General features: G+C 34.1%; 1 protein-coding gene across 14 annotated transcripts in view; it reads left to right on the top strand.

Moving 5' to 3' along the window:
- sdk (sidekick cell adhesion molecule) overlaps positions 1–12,084 on the top strand; it is a 213,856-nt gene that overhangs the window by 147,913 nt on the left and 53,859 nt on the right. For all 14 annotated transcript variants that reach the window (XM_067099562.1, XM_067099560.1, XM_067099556.1 and 11 more), the window contains 6 exons: positions 708–933; positions 1,557–1,751; positions 3,299–3,463; positions 6,275–6,644; positions 7,319–7,437; positions 8,132–8,291. In XM_067099562.1, the coding sequence (XP_066955663.1) occupies positions 708–933; positions 1,557–1,751; positions 3,299–3,463; positions 6,275–6,644; positions 7,319–7,437; positions 8,132–8,291 (1,235 nt within the window). The remainder of the gene's footprint in view (positions 1–707; positions 934–1,556; positions 1,752–3,298; positions 3,464–6,274; positions 6,645–7,318; positions 7,438–8,131; positions 8,292–12,084) is intronic.

Raw genomic sequence — 12,084 nt, 5'->3', positions numbered from 1 at the left:
TATTATGTTAATTAAAGAATTTCATCATATTTTCTTGATTTTTTGAAAAATTATATTTCTTGGATTTGTATTTATAAAACAGTAGATCTACAGAATTTATGTATGCTTTTGAGCCTGAAGATCTTTCAAACTTTTCATTAGGGTGCTTCTTCCTGTTTTCAGAAGTTTAAGCTATCCTTTTTAATAAATTATTCATGTGAGTTCTTATGTCTCCAAACATTAGATTTCAGAGAATTCAGACTGAAGAATTGTGTGTCAAAATTTAAGTTATGTGCTTGTACTTTTTAAAAACAGGATATTTTTGTGTTCTTGAGTTGGGCCAGTTTTTGCTGCAGTATCCATTGCTGCTGTTGATATTATTGGCTGATACATAATCAGAATAAGACACCTTTGAAGGATTTTTTGTATCCATTTTTTTATGAATATGTTCAGAATACATTCATTTATTTCATTTGTCATCATTAGTAGTAGTAGTAGTAGTAGTAGTAGTAGTAGTAAATGTTTCTTTTATTGCTAGCATCAGATACAGTGCAGTATTACTGTTCCTAGGGTATCAGTGAAAAATCAACATACATCTTTCAAGAATTATGAAAAAATGATTACTTAGTTCACTCTATTCTTGATTTATGGTTATGGCTATCACATAAATATATAAATTGCTTTCTAATTATATCAATTGCCTTCTGATAATTTGTTTTATGTTACAGATATTATACAGTCCAGTATATGGAGGGATCTGGAGGTTGGCAGCCAGTTGAGGAAAGAATTGATTACTCTGCCACAAGTTATACTGCTTTATCACTGAAGCCTTTTACCGCCTATAAATTCAGACTACAAGCTACCAATGACATAGGTGCAAGTGGGTGGAGTGAGAGCAGTGTAGAAGTGCGCACACTGCCAGCTGAACCTTCTGAACCTCCAACTGACATCAAGGTGAATATTTTATAGTATTATTCTTGACATTATGTTGAAAAATATACTTGGTTTATTTTTGTTTAAATATGTTTGCACTTTTTTTGTTTGTAATTCCAGAAGTAAAGGTATTAGTCTTAGATAAACATTGCATTTGCAATGAATCACTTTAACTGAGCAAGTTGGGCTTCAGATTTGTTTGCAAGTTAATCATAGGTCTTGAAAAAGTCTGTCTTTGATTTGTGGAAAGACTTTAGGCTCTTTTGAAAATGCTGAGAGTTTCACTTTATCAACATGTGAAATCTATAGCACATATTTTCAAATTTTAATATGTTTGCACTTTTTTTGTTTGCAATTCCAGAAGTAAAGATATTAGTCTCAGATAAACATTGCATTTACAATGAATCACTTTAACTGAGCGAGTTGGGCTTCAGACTTGTTCGCAAGTTAATCATAGGTCTTGAAAAAGTCTGTCTTTGATTTGTGTAAAGACTTTAGGCTCTTTTGAAAATGCTGAGAGTTTCTCTTTATTAACACTTGAAATCTATCGTACATATATCCAAATTTAGTAACTGAAAGTAATTTAACATTATTTAGTAAGTGTTGTGCCATGTTACTCCTGAGGATAATTTTTGTTGTTACAGGTTATTCCTATCACAACTAATAGTGTCAGGGTAGAATGGACACCCCTATTCCCTGAATCTTGGAGCGGTGATGCCAAGAGTGGTGGGTATAGGGTCAAATACCGTCAGATGTCAGATATACCCACTGCATTTAGTGTCCAGCACAAGGAATTAAGAGATATTCTGGCAAAGGAAATTGTTCTGAAGGAGTTGCAGGTAAGCATTTCACGTCCTCTTTTGGAATAGTGGACCCCCACTTTTATGTGCCTCACTTTGTCGCAGATTTTTGTGGAACATATCTTTCAATTTTAAAATGGGAACTTTCACCAATTCGCGAATTTTTTCATAGAGCAATATTCGCTAATTACTGTATTTTCATTTTATTTTCGTGACTAAATACATTTTATGATAAAAAATTATGTACGAATTTTCAAATATTAATATTAATGTAAATACAGCAAAATATCTTTAGAATTTTTAATAGAAATTAAATAAATCTTTAATACAAATTAAATCAATCTGTCTTACAGAACATTTGACCACTAACTCTCTCACTGAGATAAGAGAGAGACTGATTTTTCATGCATGTATGTTTATTTGTTTTGTACAGTGTAGTTTTATAGATACACATGATGATACTTTATCAATAATTTTTTCATATTATCCATGCTATAATTATACAACTTTTTGCATTTGAATAAAAGCAGAATGGGAAACAAAATTAAAATAATTAGCAAATCAGCATATGTAAACTTGTTAAGCTCATTCCAGGGTGAGGAGCCCCAGAATGAACTTCACAGGTTAAACCTGTTAAGCTCATTCTGGGGCTCCTCACCCCAGAATGAGCTTAACAAAGTTATGATGATTTGCTAATTATTTTAATTTTATTTTCCAGTCTTTTATTCAGTTGCAAAAAGTTGTATATAATTATAGCATGGAAAATATGAAAAAGTGAATGACAAAGTAACATCACGTACGTTTATCTATAAAACTTTACTGTACAAAGCAAATAAACATACATTCATAAAAAACAACCTCTCTCTCTCTCTCTCTCTCTCTCTCTCTCTCTCTCTCTCTCTCTCTCTCTCTCAGGTAAGAGAGGGAGAGAGAGAGAGAGAGAGAGACAAAAGTACAAATACACATTAAAAATATTTAATACACTAGTGACAGTAATTGTTCTTACCAGTGTAAACGGAAAACAACTTCAATACTATGAGAGCAAATGGCTATGCTTACTTATACAGGGGTAACTTGATTAGTGGTCAGACTTTCTGTAAGACAGATTTATTTAATATGTATTAAAGATTAAAAATTTTTTAGATTTTTTGCTGTATTTACATTAATATTAGTATTTGAAAACTAGTAAATCATTGTTATAAGCATTTAAGAGCAACAGTTGTATGGGGGTATTCTAAGATGACTTTGGGTGTTTTTGGGTGATGGTTTGGGGTGTATTTTTGTTTGAAATGATATAAAATTGTTTTAGTATGATAATTTAAGGTATATTTTTGTTTGAACTATTAAATTTGGCAACTGTTAAAATAGGCAGTTATAAGCGTTTTAGTTCAAGGGTTACAGGGTATATGGCAGTTATAAGCACTTAAAAGCATTTTCAAGGGGAATTTTGCCTTTTTGGCAGTGGGTTCTGGAACCTATCCCCACGAAAAAGTGGGGGATCACTGTAATGAATTTTAGCGTACTTTTTGGCCTTTTCTTATGGTTTTTTATGTTTGTGCTACAGTTTTTTAAATCTTCTGTTCCAGCGTGATACCAACTATGAGGTGATGGTGGTGTCCTTCAATGCTCAAGGAGAAAGTCCTCCTTCAGCTCCTTCAACTGTTTATGTGGGAGAAGCTGTTCCTACTGGTCAGCCAAAAAATATCCAGGCGCAACCCGTGTCATCCACAGAAATCAAGATATTGTGGGAGGTATGTTTTGCTTTCTTTGAGACTACATTGCAGTCCACATTGTGTAGGTGCTTTTTTTTCTATATCTTCTTCATAGTCATTAAAATAATTCTTACTAAGTAAGTATTTTTTACATCTTGGTGACATTTTATGAATCCAGATTATGTATCTGGAATGAAAACCATAAGGACTTTTATAGTGAATGAAGTACAAAAATTATTATGTTAAGAAAGATCAAAGCAAGCACTAGAAGATACAGAAGAAAATGTAGAAACTGTCAGTGCAATATTTATAAATCAAATAATGGTTCAAAAGCATAAAGTAACTGGAGTTGATATAAAATTTGTTCTGCCACTGAAGGATAAAGATGGTAGTTGTTTCAGAACTTTGAAATACGTACTTGTAATGCTGTACCCAATAAAATAATCTGCATTATGCTCAAAGAGCAACCTGTTGTCAGGCATTAGCTACGTGGAGATGAAGGGTTGCAAGGGCTGTTTAAGTGGATATGCCCTGGAACTTTTATACCATGATCAGGGATAGCTATCCTTGCAGACATAGCAGGGACCATGGTAGCAATGGCAAGTGCACTAGCTGTTTGTCACTCAACTGGAAAGCAGACCTTTGGTATGATTAGGACCATGGAGATGCCGGAGGCCATGGTTAAGGCTTTAATAGTGACCAAGAGCAACACCTTAATGATTTCTGACTTCAAAGACTGCAGAGGTTTAATACTGGCAAATTGAGCATGGGTTTTAGCCCTGAAGGGTCTAATAATCATTATTTTGTAATCCACGGTCGTCATTAGGTGAGGATCTTTTTGCTCTTATCACCTGGATATATCAGACCACATAATGAAGGACAAAAGATCTTGTTCTTCTTTACCTTGGGTTAGAGGAGTATCTGTGACCCCAGAAAGGCATTCCTCAATTTGCCAAACTCTCAAGACTAAAAAGAAAAACACTGGCTAAGAGGGCTCTTGGGGAGAGCCATCTTTGGATGTACTTCATGATATCAGCAATTCAGAATTCCTTATAGCCCAACAGGATGAAGCATTGTTCAGTAAACTTATGGATTAAATCTTACACTTCTTCAGACTGGAATGGCATCAGACACCTTGTAAGATTTTATGTGACAAAAATTAAAAATCTGTTCAAGGTGGAGGACCAGTTTTTATCATGACCAGTTACATAGACAAGATTCCAGTTAGGGTTACAATAGTTTTTACTCACCATGCAGTTTCTCTAGCACCTGGACACAAAGATAAAGACTGTAAAATGTCAAGCTGTTTAATGTGTGCGACACTTGCCTCCTGGTAATGAAACTTTGACTTAAGAAGTCACACATTAGCTTCCATACCCTTCTGTTTTTCTTTGTAACTTCAGAGACAGACTCAATTGAATATTTCCTGAAGTAATTTTTCGTGATTTTCAATTGGCAAAATTGGGTTCTTACTGCATCAGTTCACTTAAAAGGTGAGGTCAAGAAGTTGGAGGATGTGTCAAGGCAAGGTGTATTGTAGTTTCACTTGGCCATCCTTGAGTCCTACCCTGTAAGGTGCTTCATCATTTGCCAAGTGCTGTTATAATAAAAAGGGTACAGTGCTGAAGGGGATGTTGGACCTGGTTATTGCTTTGGACCTGAAAGGTCGTTGCTTAGCAGGCTATTTTTTTTTCCATCCCCCAGGAGATCTTAAAGGTCCTTTCCAGCAAGTTGGACTTGATAGTCTCTAAGGCATCAGTGATGATTATGGGAGGGTAATTTGTACAAAGGCCCCAATTCAGTAAGCCAAGAAACACTGAAAACCACAGTTTCTTATCAAATCAGTAAAGTTAATCAGCTTTGGGTTTAGTAAGTACAATAGATGTAACCACCAGGGAACACTAGATGCTGATGTAATTTTCTTGTCACATGAAGAGTAAGATATACTAGAGGAGCATAAGTTGAAGTACTTTTCTATGAATTCAATGCTGTCTAGGCATCCTTCTTGTAACTTTCTTGTTTGCAGCCAGTTTTTGACAGTCTCTTATTCCCAAAATATGAATATTTTTTTTGTCGGTGGCAGTACTCTGGCGGTGAAAGTAATTCTTTTTGGGATGAGAAGTAGCAGCAAGATAGGTGACACTTGTTGAAGTTGGAGCTTCTGTTCAGCAGTCTTACCATTTTCATCACCATGTACTGCACCTTCTTACTATGCCCTTTTTGACATCGTTCAGATGTAGACTATCCAAACTGCATGTTGCTACATCACACTGTACTGAATGTGCCCTTTGCTGCATTAGTCACCTCCAGGAGTTTATGAAGTTCTTACTTATAAACTTTTGCATTATGCCAGGGTCTCAGGCTTATCAAATAAACTTGTTGTTTCATGGAGTCATTGGTTCAATTACTGAGTTAGTTCAGTAGCTTACAGAAGAATCATTCAAGTCTCAGTAGGCCAATTTGGAGATTTTTGTACTTAAATGTATATTTTGCACCTTGTCATAAAAGTTACTTAGTTTAAAGATGAATAAAAGAGTGAATTAGAACAGATTAGAGTTGCTGTACTGGACCTTTGTCCTCACTATTCCATATACAGTGTAACTCTTAATTAATTATAGCATCAGCAAAGGGAATTTTCAAAATGTGTTGTTTATTCATTTACAAACTCCATGTACTTTTTAAGACGTATTGGGCAATTTCATTTGAAGAACTTTTTTCTCAGATTTGAAGTTGCTCCTATTTTTAAGTCACTCATTGAATACTATTTTGCTTTCCATTTATTAAACTGCTTTATGCTATATGATTTTCATAACCTTTTTTTTTTTTTTCATTTTCTTATCCATATGACAGCCACCAGATGAAGAAGAAATGAATGGGGAACTTCTTGGTTACAAAATTTTCTACAGAAGTGAGAATGACCCTGAGGGATCAGAAGATACTGAAGTTGTAGGAGCATCTACTAGAGTGTATGAACTACTCTATCTAGATATGTACACCAGGTACATTATTACAATGCTATGTTTCAACCCAGCTGGAGATGGACCGAAATCTGTGCCAGTATACACAAGAACACTTCAGGACCTACCAGGACCTGTGGCAAATCTTAGTTTTACAGACATAACAATGAACAGTCTGAAAGTAGTTTGGAATGCCCCTGCTAGACCAAATGGAGATATTCAAGGTTACATTGTTACTTATGAAACTGCCAGACCAGATGAAAGTAAGTGTTGTAATTAGTTTGTTATATTTAGAGATTTAGTAATGTAAATACGAATGCAATGTTTTTGTGGGAATTAGACCTGCTAATTTTCATTATAGAAATATTGTATTTTATGTTTTGGATAATACTGTATTACTTAAATTGCTTGTTTAGTAACAGTTGTTGATTTTATCTTCTTGCTGTGGCACAAAGCAACAGACTCAGTCTTTCTTCAGTGGCAGTTTAGGAAATAGTTACATTAACTTCAAATTTTGCCTGCAGCTACTCTTTTATGTTCTGGCTTTGTTGAAGGATACACCACAGGTTTTGCAGAAAAATCTTTGCTTTATGTAACAAGGCTCGCCCGTGCTGCCAATACAATATCTACTGAATAATAATTGCTAAAGATATGTGGTTTTGAATAATATTTGTATCTAAGATATTGACATACATGTGAAGTATGAGCTTGTGAAATTTTATTGCAAAAAATATATTAAATATCCAAAAAAGATATTTAAAAGGTAATATAAATACCTCCATTAAGACAAAAAATATTACGGTAGGTATGGAAAAAGTTCAATTTTCTTGGATCATTAATATGAGATTATTTTCCTTAACCTACATGTAGACCCTTACTAATTTACTCCTGGTTATTATTGGTATGGTAATGATGTTGCTGGTGTTCTCTTTTTCAGATTTTAGTAAGCAAGTAAAGCAGAAAGTGGTGACACCATATTTACTTGTGATGTCATTAGAAGAAGAAGTAACATATGAATTTAGTGTTCGAGCTCAAACAATTGATTATGGACCAGAGGTAAGCATTTGTAACAAGACGGCTAATACAGCCAAGACGATTCGTTTGCAGTGAATTAATAGGAAAGAGTCAATGTATCAATAAATGCTGGCGCTAGAAATCTTATTTGTTGACCTGAATGTAACGTAAATTATCATGGAAATTAGTACTGCTTTAATATTTTGTAATCTACTGAATGAATTACCTAATGCAGAATGTTTTTGACCATAGTTTTAATGAAATAAAGAAATTCAGGGTTTCATGAATGTAATATATTAGTAATAGAAAATTAACTTGAAAATCTGTATGTATTTATAACTAGATGGTTCATCAAAATGTAAATATATACAATCCTAATGAAGATGAGGTAAGCTTGAATACTTGTATGATAATTTGATGCCATTAGTTAATAAGATATTTCATTAATCAGCCTAAGTGAGATACAGTGTTTACCTTCATTATGAGTATATTTTTATATAATTTTTTATCCTTATTCAATAGATTATTAATAAAATATTTTGCTAATTTTATGGTTTTTGTTATTAAGATATAAATATTTTTATTAATCATTCTGTGGTGTAACTTTGTTTAAAGATTAAATGTCATTTTACTTGTAGATGTCTTTTAAGAATGGCAAGGGTTTTGAGATAAAATTTTTAAAGTAAAACCACCTTTATTGATAAATTTAGTGTTTATGGAGAATGATATTTATCAGGTACGATCAAATGTCACAACTGGGCCACAACCAGGGTCCCCTGCGAGGCCAAAAGATCTCACCCTAACAAAGACAGTTTCCAGTGTAACACTACACTGGCGCAATAGTCATTCTGGAAAGGGTGCTATTCTGGGCTACTATATAGAAGCTATGAAAACAGGTATGTTGTTGTAAGTTATTGTGTCCATACTGCAGACAATCCTCATTCGTTTTACTCAAGCTGAACATCCAAAAGTCAAGAATTAGCTGGGTACTGATTGTTCATCCAGGATTGCCATTGCTTTCTCAGATATGTATTCCCTGCAGCCAAGGGGAGTATTCCATCTTGATTACAGTATTAGTTTTCCTCACTCACATCTGTTAGCATAGGAGTAAAAGTCAATCAGCACTCCTGCTTACTTTATATCGTAGGCTGCAGATGTCCCGTCACTGTGAATGTGCAAGGTGAATCATCTATTGTGTCTGTCATTTAAAGTTAACTTCGAGAAAAGAATTAAATGATGCATTTAAATATGTCATAGTTGTATTTGTCCTCTTATGTGATTCCATAGAGAGTTGAATAGCCAATACTAATCAGTTAAGAGCAATGGCTCAGTTAAACATTCATACTGTATTGGAAAATCCTTAGTTATCCTCTTTCATGGAATTAATATTTTTATTGAAATTTGGATCACTCGTGAAAGATATTTCAGTAATGCTGGGACTAGGATGCTTTATGCATAAGCATTCCAAAGATATGGAGGAAACAATGGGTTCATAGAGTGAAACTTTTCCAAAGGTATTACACGTTTGTAATTCTGATGCCTTGCAAAGATAGCTGACTAAGTTTAGAAAATAAAGATTTTCAGATGCAGCCATTGGAAAATGATTTTCAGCTTCATTTCTTCAGTTAAAGTAAACAACTTGGTTAGCACCCATTTAACATTTTACCCCTGCATTGATGCAATTTCTTCAGTTAAAATAAATGACTTGGTGGCCACCCATTTAACATTTTACCCCTGCACTGATGCAATTTCATCAGTTAAAATAAATGACTTGGTGGCCACCATTTAACATTTTACCCCTGCATTGATGCAATTTCTTCAGTTAAAATAAATGACTTGGTGGCCACCCATTTAACATTTTACCTGTGCATTGATGCTTGAAATAAATTCCAATCAGAACTCAAACAAGGACAAGAAATTTGAACACATTTCAGAAGGGATTGTTTTAGTATTAACTGATGAACAGTTTGGTGTTTGTATGATGACAGGTATAAGTATAGATATAAGAGAAGTTGGATGCTGGGGGGGCATGATTCTTCATCTAAGAAGTCAAGTGATGATGCATCTCACAAATATTTGGAGGTGCGTGTTTTTTGTGCTAGTTTAGCCCAGGAACTGATTAGGCAGTCAGCAGCAGTGACTCATGGCTGTCTGCAGGAATCGTCTTAAAACCCAAACTCGGTATAAAACCATATGTATCACAGGAGAGGTCACAGCCATGTTTTTAGTCATTGCAAAGTATGCAAGGAGACTTGAACCACATAAATCAGGATTTCCAAAACTTTATCCTTAATAAAGCAGACTGGCTAAAGGAAGTGATGTTGACACCATTAATGCAAGATTCAAATATGATTCTTCTTTGGTTTGCACATGTAAGACAAGGTGAATTGCATATATAAGGAAGTTTTTTTAATGTATAGGTATACTGTATACAAAACTTTAGAGTTATTATTCAGTAGTGCAGACCTCTCCTTTTACTGGGTTTACCCTCCTTCAAGTCTTGCAGTTGCCAGTATCGAGTATTGCCTTTGCTCATGGATCTGTTAAAAAATGCAGGCCCTTGTCCAAGGATAGCATGAATGACTTACCAACCCTGCCCGTAGAAGTATAGTGAGGTATGGTTAGATTAAAATTCTCCCATGTAGTAAGAAGAATTACACAATATCACAATCAAAATGCAAAAAGACTTACTATGAAGCAGTTAAAAAAAAACAGAAATTAACAACAGAAATAAAGTAAGTCACCAGCTGAAAGGCAAAAGACACCCAAGTATCAGGAAACTCACTAGGCACTGGGCATGCCACCCGAAAATAAGGTAAATTAAATTAACATAATGATAAATAATAAAAATAAATGGCACAGCATAATAACTGGAAAAGATACAGTAGTGTTAATTCTGGGAAACATAGCAGCTCAGCCATCTTTGAAAAAATCACATAGAGTGGTGTTGGACATTGGAGTGTGGATTGGGCATGCACAATAGGACTTTTCTTCTTGCAAGAACTATCAGGTTGGCATGACTTGGTCATACAATTGGGGTAAGGCTGTTTATGATTAATAGGTTTGTGGAAAAACAAGAGTTAAGATTGTGAGCCTTTCCTTTTGTAGGGATTATCTACCTGTGAAAGCATCTTGAAACATTTAATTCTGTGAACTGATGTCTCAACAAGGAATGCCTCTGACTCCACAAGAAAAACTCATGATAATCTTCAGTTACCTCGTGACAGAAGCTCAGCAGATGTTGGCCATTGGATGCTTAGCATGAGTACAATTAGAGATATGTATTTATGGAGCATGATTTTATTTTTCATATTAGTATGTTTGTTGAAATTTCTTTTGATTTTATATTTCATCCACTTGTTACAGACATACATACCATTTCATGCTTTCACTCTTGCACTCAAGTCCAACTTGATGAAAAATACCATATATCTTTTCAAATTAGGATTGACTTTGCAAAATTTAGGCATTTGTATTGTTTATAAAGTGCATAACTGCTAAAGTTTGATCTGGAAATATTAAGCTGGAAGAGTGATTAGTTGTACATAGAATGTTGTAGAGATGGAAAATTACCAGGGAAACCATTAATATGAATGCATATGTTGTATTCTTACATTTGAAGTTAGTCATACTCAATGAATGGAGTACTAGTTATGCTTTGGCCTTTAACTATGAGAAGATTTAAAAATATATTAGTTTCATTAGTTAAATGTCAAGGGCTCGGTGTTATTCTAACTGGCACATACATCCTTACTTGGAACTAATTTTACTAACATTTGAAAAATGTTTGTACAGTGCAGATGTTTATTTTATTAATTCTTTGTATTCAGTTTTCCTTGATCATGTTTTTCAAGCGGAAATTTTGAGCACTCATCCATTCAAGCAGAATTTCCTTGTAATTTATTTATTTGTGAGAAGCTCGAGTGCTGTTGAATCTGTAATTTTGCAAATTACTGATAATACTAAGGTTCAGCTTCCTTTTTTCTCCCTTCGTTTTCTTAGGGAGAGAACATTAGTGTAATTTTCATGCGATAGGACAAAACTGAATTTATTGGTCTCATTAAAACATCTGATAAGGGTAGTGGTTTATATAAATGTGCAAGTGAAGCAAACAGTTACACTGTATGTCAGTTACTGTACACTACTTGCACAGCAGCTAGTGTGTGAGTGTATGTTAATTCACATGTTCTCTTTTACACTTGTGCTCTCACTCTTGTTAAAGTCCATGTTTTGCTTGTCTTCACTGAATTTTTTTCTGTTTTTCCAACCATGCCTCTAGCCTTGTAAGGTAATTGTTGTTAGCTGGCACTCATTTACAATATTCTGATTATTTTGATATAACAGAAGATTTGACTAGTGATACTTTTGAAGTGACAAATTATCTAATGGAAGGAAGTTAGGTAAGATCAGTAAAATTATGAACTGTGGTATTAGTTGATTACAAACATAGCCCACATTGTCTTTCAGGATTGCTATGAGAGATTTCAGTATTTTGGTATTACTATTCACCCTTATATGTCTCTTGTGATTTATTTTAGTCATCTTGTCTTTGCGAAGTAATGAGTATTAGGGTAACTGATGTGTCATATGGTTTTAGTGAACTACTGCAGATTGAGGGGAGAAATACAAAACTACATGTTATGTATTTCTTTATATTTTTTTTGGTAAAATGCTTTTGCTCTTAAAAGA

Source organism: Macrobrachium rosenbergii, chromosome 55, assembly GCF_040412425.1.
Source record: "Macrobrachium rosenbergii isolate ZJJX-2024 chromosome 55, ASM4041242v1, whole genome shotgun sequence".
NCBI classification, from domain to species: domain Eukaryota; kingdom Metazoa; phylum Arthropoda; class Malacostraca; order Decapoda; family Palaemonidae; genus Macrobrachium; species Macrobrachium rosenbergii.
The sequence above is the reverse complement of the archived record's forward strand: the minus strand, read 5'-3'. Positions and strand labels throughout refer to the sequence as shown.